Source organism: Parasteatoda tepidariorum, chromosome 4 (assembly GCF_043381705.1).
Source record: "Parasteatoda tepidariorum isolate YZ-2023 chromosome 4, CAS_Ptep_4.0, whole genome shotgun sequence".
Lineage (NCBI taxonomy): Eukaryota > Metazoa > Arthropoda > Arachnida > Araneae > Theridiidae > Parasteatoda > Parasteatoda tepidariorum.
This window is the reverse complement of record NC_092207.1, coordinates 62,771,548-62,796,075: the sequence shown is the minus strand read 5'-3', so window position 1 is coordinate 62,796,075 and position 24,528 is coordinate 62,771,548. Positions and strand designations below refer to the sequence as shown.

General features: G+C 30.8%; 2 protein-coding genes across 5 annotated transcripts in view; both read right to left on the bottom strand.

Annotated features, from left to right (window-relative positions):
* The window catches only part of LOC107445457 (Imitation SWI), a 30,754-nt gene extending 22,425 nt beyond the window's left edge, over positions 1-8,329 (bottom strand). For 2 of the 4 annotated variants that reach the window (XM_071179933.1, XM_071179932.1), the window contains exons 1-9: positions 8,172-8,329; positions 7,996-8,083; positions 6,732-6,893; positions 6,182-6,232; positions 5,335-5,504; positions 4,646-4,693; positions 1,218-1,321; positions 278-378; positions 21-200 (exon numbers count right to left, since the gene is read on the bottom strand). In XM_071179933.1, coding sequence (XP_071036034.1) covers positions 21-200; positions 278-378; positions 1,218-1,321; positions 4,646-4,693; positions 5,335-5,504; positions 6,182-6,232; positions 6,732-6,893; positions 7,996-8,076 — 897 coding nt within the window. In that variant the 5' untranslated portion in view covers positions 8,077-8,083; positions 8,172-8,329. Of the gene's footprint in view, positions 1-20; positions 201-277; positions 379-1,217; positions 1,322-4,645; positions 4,694-5,334; positions 5,505-6,181; positions 6,233-6,731; positions 6,894-7,995 lie in introns of all 4 variants that reach the window. The other 2 variants (XM_071179935.1, XM_071179934.1) reach the window with 2 other exon arrangements.
* Positions 8,330-12,973: 4,644 nt separating this feature from the next.
* On the bottom strand, positions 12,974-20,581 carry LOC122270480 (uncharacterized). The gene is made up of 2 exons (XM_043047933.2): positions 20,407-20,581; positions 12,974-15,020 (listed from the first exon to the last, which is right to left on the bottom strand). The coding sequence occupies exons 1-2, from the start codon at positions 20,444-20,446 to the stop codon at positions 13,033-13,035; spliced, it is 2,028 nt and encodes a 675-aa protein (XP_042903867.1). The 5' UTR covers positions 20,447-20,581; the 3' UTR covers positions 12,974-13,032.
* Between the last annotated feature and the right edge of the window lie 3,947 nt (positions 20,582-24,528).

Genomic DNA, 24,528 nt, shown 5'->3' with positions numbered 1-24,528 from the left:
AAATGCAGCTATAACCATACCCTTGTATTTTGGTCACCAATAAGACAAACTGCCTTTAGTGACGGACACCACCTTTCAAATTCATTCCTCCAATTTGCAAGTGTAGATTTAGGCACAATTACCATATGAGGACCATCGCAATTACGATAATGTTTCATATAACCAAGAAGGGAGATAGTTTGCAAGGTTTTACCTAAACCCTAAAAGAGAAAAAAGTAAGAACTATTTATTGACAGAATGGAAAAATTAAGATTATAATTTTAAGAAATATATTTACCATTTCATCAGCTAAAATTCCATTAATACCATGTTCATATAAGGAGATCATCCAATTTAAACCTCTGACTTGGTAATCACGAAGCTCACCATTAGCAATATCTAAAATAAATGTAGAATAAGCAAAGGGTTATTACCATTTCAGAAACAGTAGAAATAACAAATCAAGATTTTTACAGCGAATATTTTAAATATCTTGAATTATCTATATTAAAAAAAGAAACTGCTCTGTGTTAAGACCTATGCTGGTATAATTCTTTTAAGCGATAAATTATTTTCACACGTTTTAGAAACTTTCTCAGAAAACAGCTTGTTTACTTTTAAAAAAAGAAATGCTATAAAAATGCCTTTAAACCATTTAAAACCTATCAGTTTAATATTAGAATTACAAATTTTTGTTGATATTTTTCTTACAAATTTTTGAAAATGAATCAAAATGATTATTAAACTTGTTATATGCATATGATAAAAGTCTTTGCATAAATTAACAAAACAGTTTAGTTAAAAATACCTTGACCAAAATGAATTGAGATAAATTGCACCCATATTTGCATGAAATCGATTGAGAAGCTAACCCATTAAATATACTTTCAATAATTGTGTTCAATGACTATTTATATTTCTAAGTTATTGAATTTGAAGTATTGACATTACAAAACTAATTAATTTAAAAAAGAAATGCCCTCCTGATCTAAATAATAGAAAGAATACCAAAATGTCTATTTTCATTGAAATAAATATATACTTTATTATCAAAAACAACAATAAAAAACAAAATACATTAATCCTTTAAATATGTTTTATAAAATCGAAGCTATTAACCTCTGAGTACTGTCAGTTTAAGTTTATCTCCCCTCTCAAAATTTTGTTAAAAAACATATTTACAATTAAATGTTTTTATTTACTAGTCTACAAAAACGGTTTAAAATAAACAAAATTACATGATGGTGATGCTTCAAAACGAATGACAGCTTTGGAGCTCTTTTTTGTAGCATTTGTCAGTAGTTCTTCATCTTCTTCTTGTTCTGTCATACGATGGCGATGGCTAAAATAAACAAGAATGATTAATTCTGGTATAACAAAACTTAAATTGCATTGCATAAAACCACTTCCCAAAACGCTAATAGTGAAAAGATTTAAGTATGCTATTTAATCCCTACTAATTTGATGTTTAAATTGACTATTTAATATTAACATATATTAATTTAATTGAAAACATTAAGAGGGCTGATGGGATAATTTCGACTTTTTCCAACTACTTACACTATATTTGAACATGCAGATAAAGATTACATTCTTTTTTTTTTTTTTTTNTTTTTTTTTTTTTTTTTTTTTTTTAACATTTCTCCAGCCTTCAAATGAATGGATCAGCAAAGGTCATTGCAGAATATGTAATGAAAAAAAAATGAAAACAAATTAAATATCTCTACCGGATAACATCGTAATTTACACGACCTTACAATTCTGAGTTACCGTTTTACTCAACAAAATGTTATGTAAGAGGGCTTTTTTTTTTTTTTTTTTACACAAATCAATTCTGTATACATTATTTTCAATTTGAAAATGATAACAAAAAAAAAACTTTTTTAAATCTTGACTAATCATTTTATTATGCAATTGTTTTAAAACATACTTATACTCATTCATAATTACAAAATTCACTTTCTAGATTAATAAAATAAATTAACATTAAGATTTAACCTGTGCTGAAGGTGTGCTCCATGTTGCACCATCATAGGCAGTCTACATGTTATACCAGCCGTAAGCAAAAGGTTAATAAAGAAACAATCATTGCTTTAAATGTTTGTAAGTAGCAGACACAGCTGCTTTCAAGAATTATTTATCGAAGGCCTGCCCCTAACAACACCCAATTTGAGTGGTTTTGGTAATTAGAACGTCCTCTAGTGACAAAGAATTTCTAAACTGCGTTAATTTTTTTTTTAAAAAAATCAATGATGAATACCTTTTCCCATTCAGCATTGCTGTGTGGCCTGCTTAAAATAGCCACTATGATTTTTGCTATCCAACTTAATTACGCACGGAAAGCTTCAGAATATGATTCTAAAAATATCTGATTGTAAAATTTAGGAGGTATTGTTACAAACTTTAAAACAAAATCAAGCAGCAACCCACGTGCACCAAATCGTCACAACACATCAACCAACAAAGTTGAGTGGCATAAATAGCCATATGTTATTTTAACATGCTTGCCAACTTTTAAAACTTAATTAAAAAAATATTACTTTACACACACATTATGATAAATAATTGACAGAATTTATGTTATTAATACAAATTCTCTTTTCAATCTGCTAAATCAAATTTCAGTTCATAGAAAATGTACAAAATTAGATAAAATATCAAAATTTAAGAACACAATAACTACTTTGCTACACCACAATATCAGTACTGACAGTGAATTGCAATGTATGTTTTGTAAATCGCGACGGTATGAACAGTTAATGATAGGATCAGAAAAGAGCACAAATTAATTAGTCAGATTACAACAGATACATGAACCTTTTATTGCAAATTGCATTGCCTTATTTGTATATCATTTTAACAAAAAAGGAATGAATGCCTGTCTTTGACTACAAAATTTAAAAGCTTATGGAACGAAAATTAAGGACTATCTGTATACAAAGAAGCTATGTCACACAATCAGTTTTGTTGAATTATCTGTGTATTATGATTGTGACCCCAACCAATAACAAACTTGCTTTCCCTCCTTAAACTGGGCATATGTTGCAAACTGATATTTGTGATATAGGTGTGTACCTAATACTGATTAAGTAATAATCATTGATTATCAGTTATTGCCATGCATAAAACATAAGTTCGACAAAAAAATCTTATTTTCAAGTAGTCTGAAATTCAACCTTCTTTAAATTGCTCTTTTTAATTGGGCAATGATGAAGTACAACAGATTAAATTACAATTTCGGAAAAATGTTGAACTCAAACAAGTGAAATTCCCAGTTGTTTAGTCAATACATAAAAAAAGCATGACCTCCTATTGCTCAAATTACACCTTTGCCAATATATTCATTCCCTGCTTTGAGAAATGGAACTAAAACACACTAATGCAAGAAAAAAGTGTCACAATTCTAAATAGTATGCATGCAAATGAGTCTGCTTAAGACAGCATAGAAGTGGACTAGCACCTAAGGAAACGTGGCTTAGATAAAATAACAAGGAAATAAAACTTGTTGGTTGCACTCAAATTACAGCTTTAGAATTTATTTTTGCGCTTGTGTAAGAGCTAGGAATTGGAGGATTTTCACAGCACATATCCTAATTGATCGAGTTTAGTTCATAAAGTAATACATAATCAACCTTTCAACACTGCAATGAGATATCCTAGAAACAGATTTCACTTAATATGTATTTAGGTAATTATGTTGTTGTCATGCATTGACTGTTGTAATGCCTGTAATTCTTTTAGTATAAATTCCTTTGCTTCTGATACTGTTTTAATTGCTTCTTTAAATGGTTTTGACAAATTCCTACACAATCCAGAAATATTTTCATTTAAGCAACCAGTTAAAGCCTCAAAACAATTCGTTAATTACACTTTATATTTTCGCAGATTTATTTTTAAAGATGGATGAGGTATCAATTTAGGTTAATGCAGGTGCCCATCCACAATGTACAGTAGATGGCTACCATTTCACTACAAGTATATATTAGGGTTCATACAGAGATCAGAAGAAGAAATCTAAGGAGTCCAAAATTTTAAGGACTTATTTATGTTATATCGCTGGGCTTTGCTTTAAAAGCCAGACATCATAATGTATGTGAATGTATAATCAAGTATTTTGGAAATGNTAAATACATTTTCCAGTTTCAAATATTTTAATAAATCTTGTTAAAGTACATAGTACAGATTAACATAAAAACCTTCCACTCTTATATTTTTAAATTTGAATACATAAGAAAATCTATAGCATTTTATACAAAAAAAAAAAAAAAAAAAATGACAGTAAATTATTAAGTTTGCTTGTTACATGTAAAATTAAAATTTCCTGTTATTTTATGTCTTCTAACTCTTGCAATTCAATTTTTTTTAAAAGTTTTTATTAAAACTATTATATTTTGATAGCTAAGTCATATAATTTAGTTTCCCTGCTTGGACAGCAGATTCATCAGCAGACTTAGTAAGTTAATGTATGAAACACAATAATCTAAGGAGTTTCTAAGGACTTATTTGGAAATCTAAGTAGTTCCAAGTACTCCTTGGAGACTTTTGTATTTCAAAGGAGTTTATAAGGAGAAGTCTGTACGCACCATGATATATATTTTTGATAAGCTCGTTTATTCTACTTAACTCTAAATGAAAAAAGTTAATTTGATTTGAAAAATTTACTTACTCCCCTGCAGCAGACAATTTTACCTTATCATCAGTAGTTTTCTTTTGCCTAGGAAAGAAAAAAAAAACTTATTTAGTAATTTACTTGGTATAACATGAACAAGCAGAAATTAACACAATGCTGCAAATAGGGGCAACATCTGTCCAACTTTTGTTGATATACATGCAAATGACAGTTATAGTCATTCACATATTTTTAATAAATAATAAAAATAGAAACATCAATAGCAGTAACTGCATAATATATTCATTTGTTAATCATACAGTAATACAGTGAAAAAAAAAAAGAAGAAACACACTGTCATTTGTTTTGGGAAGGTAAAAAAATGTGGCGATGAGCAAATGAGGGTCACAGTTGAGAGTTTTCATGGAAAAACTGGGACAAAATGTGATCATTTTCACTTCCTAACACTCCTATTTAACATGGCAGTCATTACAAATTATGCCAGTTAAAGATAGATCAATCATTTGAGATTTGCTTGATGTAAGGAGAATGTATTGCAAAGGATTGGGATTTTAAAAACAATGTGAAAATAACTAAAGGAAAAAAAAATAAAGAATGAAAGAAACATGTAGATTTACAAAGAAATTGACCAAAAATAAAGCAAAATAAAAAATAAAGTCCATTAAAACTCTGTCTGTAATGAAATGTGCAATAATTATATGAATAACTTTAAGGAATTCACGCACTCTCCTGCAGCTGATAATTTAGCCTTTTCATCGTTCTTCTTCAGCCTCGGTCGTCCCGGCTTTAGTTTCACGGGCGAGCCATCTTTCACGGTTGAACCCGTTGTCATAAAATGAGAGAATATTTCAGTTTGTTGTAAAAGAAAGTCGAATCTTCTACCTCGATCAGATTCCTAGTAAAGAATATAGGGAATTATTTAGTAATATGTAGATAAATGAATTGACTACTTAGATTATTTGTCAAGACATAAATATATAGAAAACACATTAAAAGTTTATATATGTTAGGTTAAAGTATATATTAATCAGCACATAATGATCAACTTTTTAAACATAACTCTTAGACACTGCATATTGTCACAAAATTCCACGAAAATAGAAAAATGTGACAATTCTGTAACTTATGAAATAAGCTCAAGATAAAAATAAATAAGTATATTTTTAATTCGCAGCATACCTAACTGATGAAATTGACGTTTTGAAATTTTAGTTCGCTTCAAAACAAGTTCATTACATTTCGTTATAACATAATTAAATCGGTACTAAAAATTACATGAGAGACACTCACATACGTAATATTTTAACATCACTGTATGGTTTTAATTAATTCAACAAATAAAAGATAAAATGTAATTAGGTACAACAATAAAATTAGCTCCAATATTCACATTCAGGTTTTAAAACTTGAAATACCGATAAAATGTTTTTTATAGCAAAAGCTTAAATCAATAATGAAAATATGGATAATGAATGAATTATGAAATAATAGTGTTTAATGCATTTTTTAAAACTTCTTTTATGATAATAAATGCAGTATATTTTCCTCTTACAAAAAATTTAAACATCTTACCAGTTTAGTGTCAAATTCTTTGTCATCCCTTTTAATCGCTTCTAGAAGACTCTGATAACAAAAATGAAAATTGTCATGTTACAATTGAAAAAGTATCTGATAGCAGAGGAGATGGGATATAAGTTTAAACAATAGGTTAAGACAGAAGTAAAATATAGCGCATAATTTTACTAGAGTTTTAAAAATACTTAATTTGAAAATTTATATTACAAAAAAAAAGTCTTAAATACAAAGGAAAGAATAATGATAAAAAATACATTTGAAAGGTTTGTAATAAATGAACACTTTTAAAATTAAAAAAAAAACACTAATAACTTAAAATACTAAGCCTTAATAATCTTTGATTGTATTTCCTTATCTTGAGTTCCAAATAAGTAAATGTAATGTAATTAGTAAATGTAAGTGGGGAATTATAAAGATAGAATTAAAAAGTTGTAAAAAACTACTAACAGTACAAATTTAATGTTTCAAAATAGAATATCGTGACATTGTTAATATCTTTTGAAATAGTAAACTCATTTGTTAAACTTTGGAATTAGGGAAAACATACTGCAGGGTCTTCATCGTCTTCCTCTTCGTTTCGACTAGGTGTCAAAGAGTCATCTTCAGGAGTTGCATCATCCAATTCTTCTTCTTCCTCAGCATCATTTTCTCCTTCAGCTTCTGCATCCCCATCTGCCTCTTCAGCTTCACCTTCTGACTCTTCAGGATCCTACATTCAGAAGGAAAAAATAAATATATAATACTTGCTCTAATCATATTTTTTTTTTCAAGCTACAACTAGAGAGACAGGGAGAAACATTGCTGCCTTTTTCTTTCTTTAAACTTAAGAGGTTAGCTTAAGTTCTAACAACACTGTTTTGGTCCTCCTTTATTTAAAAACAAACAAACTTAGCTATGATAATAAGCATATTAACTAATTGTAGCAATATGTATAATCAGAAGCAGTAATTTCTATTGCTTGTGGGAAACAAGGAATTCTGAACAAGAGCTGATATTTGAATTTCAACTAATACTTTTGATATTCAGCTAATAATTTGAAGCCATTAAGGGGAGATTTCCATATCGTGATCTGTGGCAGAATAATTGCCAAGTCTTGGAAACTTCCGGGCAGTGGCCCGCGAGAAACTAAAAAGAACATCAGAGTAAGGTACCAACTCAAAAGGTATAACTCATTGCCAACCCAGGGTAAAAACATCTACGTGTCTTTTTAAAAAAAATTTGCAAATTTAACGGAAAAACGGGCTTTAATCTTGCAAATTTTTTCTTCGTAAAAACAAACATGTAGATGCTTGCTTGGAGATGGCTACGAGTTATACCTTTGAAGTAGATCCTTTTCTGTGATGTTCTTTTACTTTCTTGCGGGCTGCTGCCCGGAAGTTGCCAAGACTAGGCGATTATTCTGCCGCAGATCACGATACGAAAATCTCCCCAGACTGAGGAGCATTTTATTAAATTCGGTGTCATTTTGGACAAAAAACTATGTTTATTTTAAAAAAAATTAAGCACAATTATAAACACTCTATGATTTAACTTCACAGAAAGTTTACTGAAGGTTTTGACCGAAATTTTTGTGAAATAAAGAATCTAATATAGTAATATATAAGTTACAAATGTAAACGAATTAATATGCCACAGGTTATAAGCGAATAATTTAAAAGTAAACAATATATGCAAATTTAAATTGGAAGTGACAAGGAGTGATAATATTAATAATAAACACAAAGGAATACAGCAAAGCATTAGAAATCAATATAATTAGACATCCAACGACTTTTTTCCACATAAATAAAAACTTAAAATCTTTTATTTACCAAAGACGCCGTGTCATTAGCGATGTTATCCGACTCAACAGTTTCTTCTACATCCTCGACTTCAGGTTCAACTTCTGACATGTTAGGGCTGTGAAATATGCGTTTGTAAAATGTAAAATATAAGGTTATAATAAGAGGAAATTGAAATCATCAAGGTAAAGGATCGAAGAGGTTACTTTTTTTAGCAGTGCAGACTGGCGCTAATTTGGACCGCCAAACAACAAAGGATAGAAGAACAGGTGACGGTCACGATTAAAACATTAGATAATTTCTTTTCAAAACAATCTTTTAAGAAACACGAGGGCCGAGAGATAAAGTCATCTAAAATTAATTCTGTTTGGATAGTGTTTTTCCATGTTTTCCACACTAGGGAACGCTGCAAGCCATTCCGCCTATACTTCCGGGTTAAAGTTTCCGGTGTATTTTAAAGCCATTTGGCTCACAACGTGATCATTATGCTTTGAGATTCTTGTAAACATGGTATTATCTAATTTACTTCTTTTATTGAAAACAAAATTATCCCTTTGAAAATATCGCCTCGCAGAACAAGCTGTAGTAAGTAGTCGCAAACTTTCTAACCGGAACTAGAGCAGGTATTGAACTGGAGATTGTTATTGTTTACATTTACATTGAAAACACCATCCATTGGCGATCGAAATGGGCTACAGGTGGTGTATTCGAGCGTTGCGGTTGAGAATATCATTGGGAGATTACAGCACGCGATAGGAAGTTTATATAACAAATATTTCAAATGGGTTTCCTTTGTAGCGAGATATATTAGGATAGTTTTCAAAGCAAACTACATAACATTCTTCGGGGTTTGAGGAGTATCAAAGAACAGGAGGTGGAGCCCACTTGTCAGTTATAATCCATATATGCATACATAACCAGTTATATATCCGTATTCAAAAAATTGTAAGACGCCGCCGCTGTTTTGGGTGTCCAACGTTACATTTTGTTTTGCAGCGCAATAACTATAAGATTTGGAAACTTGAATTTATCAAGGCGTGTAGGAGAATATACTGGGATGCGATGGAGTAAATTCTATTATTTGTTCTAGCAGATAATTAACAAAATAACTGCCGTATTTCCTGCAGAAAATACTCTGCAGGGTGATTGCAGTCCAAAAAAATGTAACTAAGTAAAAATTTGAGGTGCCGAAAGGGTTATTTTGGTTCTAGACAGCAAAACTAGTTATTCTTTCTATTTTGTTAGAAATAACATGTAATTACCTTTGGAAAAACGATTTGATAATTGTGTCTCAAACTTTTTCAATTCACTTAAAAATTTCTCTTGATATGACGAAATACGCGAAAAGTACAACTAACAATAAGGGATGCAAATAATCGATTATCTTCCAAACCAAACTATTTAGGTTATATTTTTCAGATTGTGGCTACTTCCGATGTTAGAAATCATTATCGGTCAGAAAAAAAGTATGTTTCTTTAAAGAAAGTACATTCTTCGCTATTTAAAATATCGTCTGTAATTCTTGTAATACACTGCAGAGTAAATAGCATGCATATAATTCTCGGACATATGTATTATTTTTGCATTCCAATTAAAAGTATTACTTTTAATATTGTTAAATAAGTAATGAATCTTAGTTTTTTGAATGAAATTAAGATTTAATTGGGAGATGGGAACGATTCGTTCCCAGTTACAAGTTTAATAGAAAAAAAGATTTATGAATTTGTAATTTTAAATTTTTTTTACTTAGTTCTTATTAATATTGCTAGGTATCTAAAAAAATAGTTAAGAATTTTATTAATTGGGGTAAATCAAATTTTTAGTTTATCTTGTCGGTGATTTCATTTTGCTCACAGCTGTTAATATGTATTGTACGAAATGGACATAGCCCAAAATGCGTATCTATGAAAATGAAATTACAAAATGTTAAAATAATCTATTTCATCGTTATCCCTGTACATTTTTCTATTAACTATCATAATTTCACGTTTATAAATATGATAGCGTGCAGAAAAACAAAATGTAACGTAAAGTTTGCTACATTTTACGCTGCAGTGTTTACAAGTTTTCTTTCACGAGGGTTGTAAATTAAATAGTGGCAATTTAACCTTGAAACTCACAGAAGGGCGGGCATGCGTAAATAGGGAATGGGTGCAGTGAGGTGGCTTTGTCGATGTGTAGAGTGCAAGAAACAGTCGATTTGCTTAGAAGGGTAGTTGTTGCGTGGCCTTAAGTGAGGAGTTTCGTTTCCATCGCTCTAAAGCATGTTGTGAAAAGGCTTAATGACGAAAAAAGACGAGATGCTTGAACCCATCGTGCTACTGTCCTATACGGTAAAACATTTGCTCCACAGGCTTCCACTAAACCTCAATAGCCAACCTGTTGCATTTTTGCTACGGGCAACCTCGATTGTAAGCCACTACCGCTGATCATCTTTTGAAAACATGCTTTAGAGCAATGGAAACGAAACTCCTAACTTTAACGCCACGCAACAACTACCCTTCTAAGCAAATCGACTGTTTTTTGCACTCTACACATCGACAACAGCGCCACCTCANAAATTAACTACAACAACAGCTACAACAATATTGGGATTTCCCTTATTAGATTTTAAAATCACACAGGTAATTTTATAGTTAAGAAAGACTAGCCCTTAATACTATTATGTGTCAGATCCTTAAAACCATTGGAAATCCATCATGACGATATTCAGAACTATCACCGAAATTTATTTTAAATAAAGTAAACATGATTTGCGTTATTTGATACAATGGGATACCTGCAAGTGATGTAGTGTGTGTATCTCGATCCTGATTGGTTGTTGAAACGTGGCATTTGCTTACGTTGACAACTTTTCCTTCCATTTTATTTCGAGTTAGCCTATCCCATCAAGTATTAATTCCCTTAAGCGACACATTCTAAATTCTTTCACACAGATTCTTTCTCAAAGATTTCAATTCTTTTACGCAGACTGTTTCTGAAAGATTTCAATTTTTTCACTATATATTTTTTTCTTAATACAAAGACAGGAATGAAGTCACGTGGAACATAAACAAAATAATTATGCCTCGAAGTTACCAGGTACACAAAACAAAAATATATCGCGGTTACAATGAAATATATAAGCAAGTAATAAATCTAAGTTAAGTAAAAGACTTAGACGAGAAAAAATTATATTTCAAAAAATCGATGCCAGAATATTTTTTCCAGTGGTAGCTAAGATAGTGTATTAATATTTAAATGAATTTGAATAAATCGACTTTTTTTCCACGTCTACTTATTAATATTTTAACAGTAAATTAAAGGTCAGATAGAGAAAAGGTCATGCTCCAAAATCCATATGAAGTTCTTATAATTTTTCAGAAAAAAAAAAAAATCGACTTTAGTTGGCAGCCACTGACAAATAAGTGTAAACTCAGAAGTTGAAGTGTTATGTATTAAGTGCCACATATATTAAAATAGGAATAAAATATTAAATTGATATATTTGGTGATTATTAAAACTGCACCAATACTAAGCAGTTTTAATACCGATACTTTGGAATTAAGTGTTTAACGACCCCTTTGAAAGGAATATGTACCTGAGAAAATTACTTAAAGGTGGTAAATTTTAACTATCATGAATTGGCAGCGGAGATAGCATCATGCCAAGTGATGCTAAATGCATTTTATCTTTATTCCAATGGTATGATTTACAAACAACGAGCTTTGCTTACTTCAATAACGTAAAGCCAACAAAGAAATAACAAAATATAAAATAAAAAAAAAGGGGTTTTAGGTACATTAATTGAAAAACTTAGGGGAAGAACCAGGTAAGTGACATTTTCAGAAGAAAAGAAGCTGTATTCAGTTTTGAGCATGATTGCGTTGTGTTTCTCAGTACTGATTTATTGATTCTTTTCTTTCTCTTATTCACCCAGTGGTAGAACGGGTATTCAGCTAGTTATTATAAAAAACATGAAAAGATGCTGGTAGTTTTCCATTGTTGTCGTCCAGAAGAAATTCCAGATTTTTTTGGTCATCTTTATCATAAAATCAACAAAGGTTGTTTCTTATTCGAAAAATATCTCTTATTTAACGTTATTTACCGGCAATATTTATTTATTAGTAATGTTTTCTGCTTTCATAAGGTATTTGTATTTGATTATTCTAAATTAAATGCTTAAAATCAAAAGCGGGGTTCCCTTGTTATGAAATAATCCTTTGACAATTTCTAAATATGCAATGTCATATGATAAACATATTTAAAATTGTATCTAACTTATTAACCGTTGTACAGTTAACCATTAAATAAGTTGTCTATACTTTTATAATCAGCTTTAGGCAAAACTGCCCAGTTAAAATAATACATATAGACTTGTAAAGCATGATTCGAAATTAACTTTTCGCACTATTGTCTTTCCAAATAGAAAAAGCTCTCAATGTTATATGATTTTCTCACTCTCCACACTTTTCCACTTTCCGTGACCTTGGTTTCGGTAAATCTTGCTTTTTCCTCGCTGTAGTAAGTTTCAATAAGAAGTTTGAATGTATTGCGTTGGAGAAAAACCATGGGAATGGAGAGGGAAAAAGTGTGGAGAGTGGGGACATGTAGTGATAGTTGACTATGAGTCTCATTACAACAATTATAATTTTCTTTTTAAAAGTGAGACAAAAATAATTATGGATTAAATGGAAAATAATTGGTTTACAATAAACTTATATAGTGATTTTCCCGAGAAAATTTATTTTCCATTTCGAAAAAAATTCGAAATAGCAAGGTTTTGAGAAGAAACCGTTCGACATAGGAATTCAAATTAACATTAGGTGGATATGTAATGAGAAGGGAAAAAATACTATTTTGATATAACAAGGTTTTAGAGATATCGAGAGCATACTGTATAATAAACGTCAGCTATGCAATTAAGGAGTTGGCAAGTGGCAGCGATCAGGTAGCGTAGGTGAAATAATTCTCACAATCACAGGAAAAGTGAACTATGAAAAACGTGAACCGTTAATGTAGCAAAGAATTCAATTAATTAATTAAATTTATTCAAGATGATTACAAATCAAAGAAGGAGGTAGAATATTATAATAAATTGCTTGAGTGCTTTCGAAGGGCCTGAAAATATGTGTTGTTCGAATTTTTATAAATATATTGAAGAAAAGTATCGTACTTTTCTTCCTGTTCAACATTTTCATTTTCCACTTCTTTAATGAATGAAGAAGATTTGCTATTTGTAAGCTGAGATTCCTCTTTCTGGAACTTCTCTGCTTCATCTGTGGTACTTTCATCAGTAGTTTTTGAAACGAAGCTTTCATCTGTTGTTTTTGACGCTATGCTTTCATCTGTACTTTTTGAAGTGATGCTTTCATCTGTAGTTTTTGAAGTGCTACTTCCAGCAATAGTTTTTGAAGTAATGCTTTCATCTGTAGGTTTTGAAACTAAACTTTCATCTGTAGTTTTTGAAGCCATTCTTTCATCTGCAGTTTTTGAAGCGATGCTTTCATCTGTAGTTTTTGAAGCGATGCTTTCGGTCGTAGCTTTTGATGCGACGCTTTCACCTGTAGTTTCTGAAATGATGCTTTCTCCTCCAATTTTTGAAGTGATGCTTTTATCTGTAGTTTTTAAAGTGTTACCTTTATCTACAGTTTCTGAAGCGATGCTTTTATCTGCAGTTTTTGAAATGATACTTCCACTTGTAGTTTTTGAATTGATGTTTTTATCTGTTGTGTTGGAAGTGATACTTTCATTTGTATTTTTTGGAGAGATGTTTTTATCTGTAGTTTGGGTTGCAATATTACTTATTGAAACTGCTTTTTTGTCCGTTTGAGGTTTGTTAGAGTTCTTTTTCGTAGTGTTTTTGCTTTGAGATTCAGATAACGGGACATATTCAGCATTTAATAGAGTACTACCCTGTGAATTATTTTCTGTAATTTTAGATTTTTTTCGATCACTATTATTGTTGTTCTTTCCATGTCTGTCTGATTCTGAGATTAAACTTTTTGCTATTTCAGAGCTTGCATGGTTACATGAATCCCGGTTCTTATTGTCTTCATTTTTATCACCGGATTTAGAATAATCGCAGTTTTCATCGCTATAGGTATCGTATCGTTTTGTTTTATGTAACGGTGATAATTTTTTTGAATCTTGACCTTCATCGTCAGAATATCCATGATTATTTAATTTTGTTACTTTTGTCTGATCCTTTTTGTTACTCACACCTGGTTTTGAATTTCTTATTCTGTTGTTTTTCTTATTAGGACTCTGATTCTTTGAAGATTTTCTTTTGGGCTTCTTTCGGAGTTTTTTATGATTGTATTCATTCAAATGATCTAAAAGATATCTAGATAGTGAATCCTCATCTTTTAAAATTTTGTTTTTCCGTAGCCATTTTTTAAACAATTTCCCATATACATCGTCGCTCTTCTTCTTCTTTTTATATTTTGGAACCTTTTTGTTTCGATTTTTCTCAGGTACAGGAAAAGCAGGCTCTCTTCCTCTCAACTTATTTACAAAATCCAATGCTAATTTCAGAGGGTTTGATAATGACCATCGGTTTTTATTCCCATCTCTTGTTCTGATATTTTCATTGCTTTCTTCACTTGATTCTGTGTCTTCGGAAGACCAGGCTGACTGGTGAATTGTTCTACCAAGCTTAACGGGCACGTCTTCACTTGATTCTGTGTCTTCGGAAGACCAGACTGACTGATGAATTGCTCTACCAAGCTTAACGGGCACGTCTTCACTTGATTCTGTGTCCTCGGAAGACCAGGTTGACTGATGAATTGTTCTATCAAGCTTAACGGGCACGTCTTCACTTGATTCTACGTCTTCGGAAGACCAGGCTGACTGATGAATTTCTCTACCAAGCTTAACGGGCTCGTCCTCACTTGATTCTGCCTCTTCGGAAGACCAGGGTGACCGATGGATTGCTCTACCAAACTTAGCAGGCGCATTTTCTCCTGAGTTTCCTGGTACATCACTTGGAAGTTCGAAGTTTTTTTCATCATGGTTGACTCTTCTCCTCCTCAAAGCCTTCCCTTCTTGTGGTAAAGCAACAGCTACTGACCAGACTGTAGAAGATTGAGAATTAATAAAGCAATTTATTTTTCAATGTAAAAGAAAAATTAAGAGTTTTCTTCAGTCAGAAAATGGATTCCTCTGTGCTAACTTACAGATTATTCTGTATTCATTAAGTAACTAATTAATATTTATAATTTTTTTTATTCATTGAAATATATTATATTGAACCCGTTCACAAAATTGTAAATTTTGGGATGATGAGTACGCTTAAAACTAAGTTTTTCAGTGTTGAAGGACACAACTTTAAAATTTAGCAACGTAATAAAACTACATTTCAATGAATAAGATGAAAAACAAATTTTTCAAAAATATTACTGAATAATGAATGAAAAAAAAATTGCGTTCATTTAAGTTTCTGTGTGTTAACATGAAGAAAATAGAATCCCATTCTTGTCTGAAATAGACTCTCAACAATCAGAATATTAACTTAAAAATTTTATACTTAAATTCATTATTTGTTCAGGCAAAGTTTTAAAAATTTTCATAAGTCTACTAACCACAATTAAAATTTATTATTAAGATTGAATAAACATTACTTTTAACAAGATTATCTTTTAAGAAGATCTTAGGAGAAATTCTCTAATAACAAAATAATAAACCCCGTACAGTAAAAATGGGTTACATTAAGTATAGTTTATAGTATATTTCACCTGAAGAAGAATATTTATAATAAATTTTTATTGTTGTAACTGTCGTAGACCATTAGAGCAAGGGGTGCAATTGTTCTTGGTTTTCAGTGGCGCCATCTATGGTCTAGAATTCGACTTCCGCCACACCCTTAAGTCACACTCGTTTACAAAGTGGGCCCATTCATACACCCAGTCATTCATCCACAGATCGTAATTTTGACCTGAACCAGAAAACGATCAATGTACAATTTAGTACCCCCAGTGGTATAAATTGTTATAGGAACATGGAGAACTTAATGACCCGACAGATTCAACGGGCACCAATCACCATTTACCACACGGGGAGTCTTCGGCCTCTGGATTTGAACTTCTGTTCTCACGAATGTGAATCCGGCACCTTGCCAACTAGGATATCCTGGCCCTAATAAATTTTTATTGATATTTTTAACGTTTTATAGTGTATAGAAAAGCTTTTTGTTTTTATTTACTGTTGGTTTTTTCTGCATTTTTTGCACTGTTTATAAACAGTACTGTATCATTAATTAAGATATTCATTTATATCATCCATGTTGATTAAATCTGCCAACATAGTTTGTGACAGAAAGAAAGAATTAAATGGCGGTTGGTGGGAGACGGCTTACACAACCATCCGTGTAGAGTCGTTCGACGTTCTGTTCACAGGTGACGTACCCTGTACGTGACTGTCACTTGCTTCCTATGCACATGCGCTGGATCTTAGTATATATTATGCTCTGCTATATATGAGTAAGTAGCTTGCTCCGTAAGTTGTATACAGTTACCTATTCGAGGAGTTGGACTTTTTTCTCCCTTCTATATTTTTTTGGTTTATAGACAAGTTGAACCAGAACAATTTTAGTTTAATAAGAATTTTACAGGGCCTTTGAACATAAATTTAAGAACTGCAGAAATTTAAGAGGAACAATTTTAAAACTAGTTTCTTTTTTGTCAATTAAGCTAAATGCAGTCATTATATTTAGAAAAGAGTTCAATAATTTATGATGAGGAAGAATTATCAGCTTCGAACTCTTAAGGTAGACGTAAAGAGATTCCAAGCAAATTACAGCTAACCATCGCTTATACGTCATTCAGGAGACCTATATAAATCAACGTGTAGATGAAAAGACTCATAAGCGAAAACTAAATGAATTAATGGAACTCTGCTCAAAAATAATATTTTATAAAGTAATAGTATTCTAATTGGGCACTTAATATTATTCATACATAAAAAAAAGGAAATAGTATATTCGGAAATAGTATATTCAGCGGAGGGGGAACGCCCGTCAAAAGCTGTGTGAAGCGTGGAGGTGGCGGGTTCGAATCCCAATGTAACCCTGGATGTATTCCTTGCAATGTTTGTTGTTCTATCTGTTATTCTATCTAAATTGTTCTATCTGTCCTTTTACTTGACAAGGGCTTATAAGCCTAAATTGAGCAACCAAGCCTGCAAATGTATGCAATTTCAATAAAGCAATAAATAAATAGCAATTAAAATTGAAAACAAAACATCTATTGCAACCCAGGAAGGTTTTCATGATTTTTTTCTTATTGTAACTCAAATGGGAGTTAGTTCCATCAAAAAGTTCTCCACGAAGACAAATGTCTTCCACTACTTAATCAAGATGTTCTCTTGTCTTCTGTATTGGGTTCAAAATTATAAGGCCATAACATTAGTAGTCGAAAGCCCAAAATTGGGTCAGCTGTTCAACGATGGTTATAAAATATAATGAAGTAAAATTGAATATAAAAGAAATGAATGTGGATTTTTACTAGTAAAGCATGATAGAACAACCATGAATACAAAATAAAATAATTCAAAGTAATAAATGCGTTTAACCTTTTTATTACCTCGGTCCACATATGTGGATCTTCGCTTTCTTCTTAAAACATGTTATAAGAAAAATTTATAGTTTTTTCTTCATTGAAACATTCGTGGGTATTTAAGCTTTCTGGAGATTCCACAATAGATGCAGAATATGTAAGTTATTTGCGTAGAATTCTACGCAAACAGAAGTGATTTCAGAAAAAGACGCTAAACCCAGATGCTCGAACTAATTTAATATATTATGTAATTTAATTATTTTGAAAAAAATTTTTTTCTTTTGACTTAATAGTTCTATGATCTGTATGAAGCTTTTAAATATGTATTTACTTAATATTTAAGAATAATACAGTCAAAAACATGTAGGTCCACGTAAGTGTAACTTGGTACGCATGGAGAAATTTATGACAGAAGTAGACGTAGAAGTAGAGTGAAATCTCATAGTATTATGAATATTCAATACCGTCAAAAACATGCAGGTTCACGTATGTGTAACTTGGTACGTATGGAGAAATTTATGACAGCGTAGCAGTAGAGAGAAATCTCATAGTATTATGAGTATTCAATACCGTCAAAAACATGCAGGTCCACGTACGTGTAACTGGTACGCATGGAGAAATTTATGACAGCGTAGTAGTAGAGTGAAATTTCATAATATTATGAGTATTCAATACAGTCAAAAACATGCAGGTTCACGTATGTGTAACTTGGTACGTATGGAGAAATTTATGACAGCGTAGCAGTAGAGAGAAATCTCATAGTATTATGAGTATTCAATACCGTCAAAAACATGCAGGTCCACGTACGTGTAACTGGTACGCATGGAGAAATTTATGACAGCGTAGTAGTAGAGTGAAATTTCATAATATTATGAGTATTCAATACAGTCAAAAACATGCAGGTCCACGTATGTGCAACTTAGTACGTATGGAGAAATTTATGACAGCGTAGTAAAAGAGTGAAATCTCATAGTATCATTAGTATTCAATTTTATATCTATTTAGTAATATTTTCATGAGTATTTTAACTAATTCTTTTATATTTAGATACATACATACATTTAACTTTAACTTATTGTGTTTTTTTTCCATAATTTTGAAATTTTACCACAGGAATTAAATATTTTTTCATAGTTAATGTTTCATTCCTTGCAATAATTATTTATTTTGCGTGGTTTGCATAGCTAAAATAGTTTTGGAACTGAGATTTCATGCACAGTAATCAATTGGTAATCATTAGTGTTTCATTAAGTATTGCATCTCATTGTAAAAAAATTTCATGTTTTTTAAAATTTATTTCTTTTCTAAATAATTATGATAATTATTCTATTTATCATTGTATTCAAATAGACCATAATATAACAGTATGCTTGTTTCTTCCTTCTTTAGGTGCAATTTAACATTTCAAATGTTTGTATTATTTTACTTTGTTAAACCCGAGGTCCACGTCTGTGTACCTAAAATTATTACCCCCTGGAAGTACAATCTTATTTTGTAATTATATATATCTTATTTTGTTTATCCTATTATGACCTATGGCAGCAAAAATGGAAATTCTGAACTGTAAAATATTTTTTTGCAATATTCCTTTATACTTCAGTTGTGAAAAGGTTAAGTGCAATAGTGGTTTTTTCTTTTTATGTTGAGAAATCTTAATCGCCGCTGTTTTGGGTTTTCAACTTACATTTGTTTTGATGTAAGACGTAGAAACTTGAAATTACTATGGTATATAGAAGAATGTACAGGGAATACGATAGAATAATTATGAAAAGTCTGTAAAAACAATTTAACATCCATTAACAAATTTCAGAATTATTAACTGTTTGACGTTTTGTAAAAAAATAGACTGCGGGCAGATTTACAGGCCACAAAAATGCACTTACAGAGTTACAAGTTTTTCGTGCTGAAGGGGTCATTTTCATTTATGAATTTATGATGCATTTTTTAAAAGTTCTATATTGCGATTTTAAGTGCGGTTTTCGCGATTTTTCAACCTTTTTTTTTTCCTTAATGTTTATTTATCCATTGTTTGAGAAAAATTTATTTCTCCGGAGAATCTCAATTTATAATCTGGCGCTGGAATTGATGCTAAAAAAATAAATGTAATTAAAAAAATATGAGAGTGAGATGTTGCCAGACATAACATTTGTAAATTTTTAAAAAATATAAAAGTATCATGCGATATGAAAACTGTTTCCAATTTGAACTGTAATTTGATATAAAGCTATCATTATATATTATTGACGAGAAAAACTATTTCTTATTTATTATTCCAACTATGCCATAAATAATAATAATGAAAAAAAAAGAGAGAAAGAGAGAGACGATATAACATCTTAACATTTGTAAGGAAATTTTTAAAAACAAAATTTAAGAGTTAAAGAGAGAGAGAACTGTTTGATTTGAATCGATGAAATGACACAAGGAGAAATATCTGTTTCATTTCTTTTGTTGTGTCAGACACTCTAAGTATACTTTTTTTTCAAGTACAGATTTCCAAATGCAGATTTTAAGTACATTTCCAAGTACAGATTTCAAGTACAGATTTCCAAATCGAAGCAATCATTCATCTCGTTAACAGTTTAATGAAATGTGCCTTAAATAGTTACATATTTTAATAACAAAAATATCGGATTTAAAGACTAAACAATTATGCGAATGAGAAGCAATTCACAAGAAACCTTTTAGTGTCCTAAGGAATTAATTCCGACTAGTATGACATCTTTGTATGAAGCTGATATGATCGTCAAAGGTTAAGAAATGTATGGAAGTTACAAAAGTGGAAATAAATAAACATATTGAAAACACTATAAAATAACCTTTTCTTAAACAAAGGAAACATTTAAAAGATTTTCTAATTATCAAATTCATAACATGTTTTAAAAGAAAACTAAAATACTTTCCTTACCTAGAAGCAATATTCCACAAGTGTACTGCAATGTCATCATCTTTAGGCTTAGTTGGAATCATTATCTGTGCTCCCAAAATATATATTTAAACAGAGGGTTTTCACTCGCTTAAAAAACTCACGATTAGTTGTTTGTTTAATGAGAGGCTATCCCATCTTGTTAAAATTTCCAGATTTTGCATTGCCCTAAAGAAACAAAGCTATTTATTTATTTCTCATGAAAAACCGCAGTAATAACATCATTAAAAAAACTTGTTAGCCATTTATTTTAGTGGATTCTTCGCAATCATTAAAAACACACTATTTCGAAAATGTTCGATTTCTACTGCATAGTTGTCTGTTTAGCCAATAAATCTTCCAAACAAACTAATTAGGTTTTGTTAAAGATATGGAATTTATTAATTGGGTTGGCTTCAAAACAGTTGAAGAAATAAGAATATTTAGTAAGAGATGAAGAAGAATTTTCGACGAGGAAGTATTTTGATTCCATTGTGATAAAACTTTAACATCATTCTTTTGGTTGCTTACTAACACAATTTAATCCACAAGCGTTTTATAATTCTTATTTAATACTTGTTTATGAAAAAAATTTGTTAAATATTTTTAGAAATAGTGTGAAATTTCTTATTATTTCTTTACGATTTTAAATAGTTGCTTTGATCGAACATGTACAAGATTGTACATCATTTTATTTGTATATGCTGGCCACGCAGTTTTTCATAGAATTTATGAAATAAAATAGCTAAATTGTGAAATTTATAAGTTGTAATTTATTGTTAATTTTATGAAAATTTAGAGTGAAATTTTATGATACTTTATTTGAAACAGCGAATTTCCCATGACTGTAATGTTATGGAGTATCAATTTAAAGGAATACTTTTTAAAAACTGACAATTCACACAAAGTAACGAGTATAAAGTTATGATTAATTTAATAAGAGCTTTTTAAAAAAAAATATTGGAATGGAATATATTTGGAAAGTGTTTGGTATAATTCATTGATAAAACTTTTGTTTCATAAACTTTTTTAGACTAAATGTTAGGTTAAATACTCTCCTTAATATGATGTAAATAACATAAAGATTATGTACAGTGCGCAAAAAAAGGAACACCTGGAACAATGAATGGTTTTTATCTTAATGGTTCGATTTTCTGACCTTAAATATGCTAGTAATGTAGTACAAATATGCTAGTAATTTAGTAGAATAAAGTGCTCGCCTCCCAATGAGGTGAACCGGGTACGAATCCCAACAATGGCTGATCGACACGAATTCCGCACCCGGATCGTACCGACTTCAGAGCTGACGTAAAATATCTTCAGTGGTTGGCGGATCAGGGGATAGAGTCCCCTTACCATCAAGCTAACCGTGGGATGTTTTCGTGGTTCTCTTTTCCATGTAACGCAAATGGAGGTTAGTTCCATCAAAAAGCCGTCCACAAAGGTAAATTTCTCACAACACTTGCTTTAGGAGTTCCCTTTTTTTCTACATTGGGTCTTTTTTCTAGATTGGATCTAAATTGGCTAGTCGTAAATTCAAATTTGGGCTGGCTGTTAAATGTCAATTATGTAATATAAAAGAATATAATTTAGTAAAGATCATATATCAAGTTACTAAATCAGACACAGGAACATTTTTCCTACGAATCAATATAAATACTTATGTTTATTCATAATGGATATGTTAGTTATGTTTATTTATGAATGCCATCAAAGTATGGGGATAGTAATAGTTTGGCCAGATAGAAGTAGACGGTATTGGACTCATTAATGTTAATTTCCGTTTTTTACATATTTAGCCATATCTCGAGAAATGTTTAAGCTAATCGAAATTTTTTTTGCATGCAGTTGCAGTTATTTGTTGATCCAAAGATAGTCTTACGTAAAAATTAATTTCTAGTAACCATTTAAGATTTTAATTAATTTAGTTATTAATAGCCCAAGTTACGGCATTTTAAAGAATACAATTTTGTATTGCAAAATACAGCATTTGAACGAAATCAGTCAAATAATTAATGTAAAATCAAGTATCTTTTAAAGCTTCAAAACTAAGTATACCGAAATTCATGTTATTCTGCAGTGGAGAAAATGTTCCTTTCGTGTTGGGATTTTCAGTTTTGAGAAAAAAAAACACCTAAAGTAACTGATTGCAATATTGACGAGTTGCTTAAAAAGGTTTGAAAAACAAACAAACAAACAAACAAACAAACAAACAAACAAACAAACAAACAAGCAAGCAAGCAAGCAAGCAAGCAAGCAAGCAAACAAACAAGCAAGCAAGCAAGCAAGCAAGCAAGCAAACAAACAAACAAACAAGCAAGCAAACAAGCAAGCAAGCAAGCAAGCAAGCAAGCAAGCAAGCAAACAAACAAGCAAGCAAACAAACAAACAAACAAACAAATAAACAAGTAAGCAAGCAAGCAAGCAAACAAACAAACAACATAAAAACATTTCTCATGCTGCATTAACTTAGAATAAAAACTAAAACTGTTTTTGAACCATTGATGTTATTACTTATATTATTTGATCTTTGCAACGAAGTAAAAATTGAAATACGTGATTCTTTATAATAGCTTGTCTTACGTTTAATAATTGTAAATCAGTAAACTAAAAGGCAATTTTTAAATCTATAAATCTAATCTTTTAATTTATTAAATCCAAACTTAATCCTTGCAGATCGATCCTTCTTACCTGTATTCTACTTCGACAAGTACGGCACTAATTATGAATTGGTGACCAATTCTTCTCTCTCAAAGATTAACTTTACCATTCTATTATGATCTATTTGTAAACAAAAATAACTTTCAATATTAAATATTTATTTAAAAACAAAACAAATTTGGTACTTTCGAACATGAAATGCGTAGTAAATTCGTAGGATAACGTGTGTATGCTAGTTTAGAGCAGCTGTGTTGGAATTTGTGCCCTACCACCAAAGAATATACATGAAGAAAGAAGGGTAGCTTCCGTTGACATAATGTAAACCAGTCCTCCAAGTTTCATGCTGTACGAAGCTAGCGATGCGTTTTAACGATATAAACGTAAAAATATTAATTTAAATTCTCTTTTTTGAAATATTTCTTTGGTAGAACTTTATATCACTTCATGAAATATTTTCTAGAACTTTCTTAATGGGCAATAGTTTGGTGCTAAAAATAGTTTAATATGCATATATGCATAACATATTTCATATTAAATTATATACATAACATATTTCAAACACTTAAAAACAAAATTCCTTTCTTATTTAATCCTTTTTCAATAAATAAAAATCACTAATATTGTCTGTAATCTTTTTATACCACAATCTTGAATTGAGTGCTGAATAATTTTTTTTTTATAGATTCAATCTACATCTGCCTAACACATTAGCATAGAATTCGAAAACATTTAGATATAGTCCCGCAGTGAAATGNATGCATGGCATATTTCATATTAAATTATATACATAACATATTTCAAACACTTAAAAACAAAATTCCTTTCTTATTTAATCCTTTTTCAATAAATAAAAATCACTAATATTATCTGTAATCTTTTTATACCACAATCTTGAATTGAGTGCTGAATAATTTTTTTTTATAGATTCAATCTACATCTGCGTAACACATTAGCATAGAATTCGAAAACACTTAGGTATAGTCCCGCAGTGAACTGATCGTTAAGACACGGTTCACAGCAGATCACTGAAGTCAAGCATCACTGGCTGCGGTCAGTGTGTGGGTGGGTGACCACTTAGATCTGTCTGCGTAGGGAATGAAGGTGTGCGGTATTGGTCCTCGTTAAACTGTTCTACCGTAAAGTGCTCGACTTCGCGTGAAAGTTGTCGGGCTACCGATTCGGGGAGCCATCTCTTCTGCAGAGGATCAAAATTGCGATGGCATGTCTTCAAATCATCCCCAGGGATGTTTCCCAGACCATCGCCAATAGCCCATTGTGCAGCTCTAGTGCGACGTAAATGAACTACAACAGCGAAACCTTTATATGGTATATTATGTTTTGAATTCATAAATTTTTTTTATTATTTCCCACACTTTCTTTTCTGACAACACATTTGAATGCCTAAGGCTAAGAAAAAGAGCCTTGGCATTAAATTTAATCTATTAACTCAATACATGCATTCTT

Coding starts and splice junctions, on each gene's coding strand:
- LOC122270480 (XM_043047933.2), bottom strand. CDS start 20,446: ATGATGACATTGCAGTACACTTGTGGAATATTGCTTCTAG. Junction 15,021..20,406: donor TTGTGGAATATTGCTTCTAG/GTAAGGAAAGTA, acceptor AATCTTCTACAG/TCTGGTCAGTAGCTGTTGCT.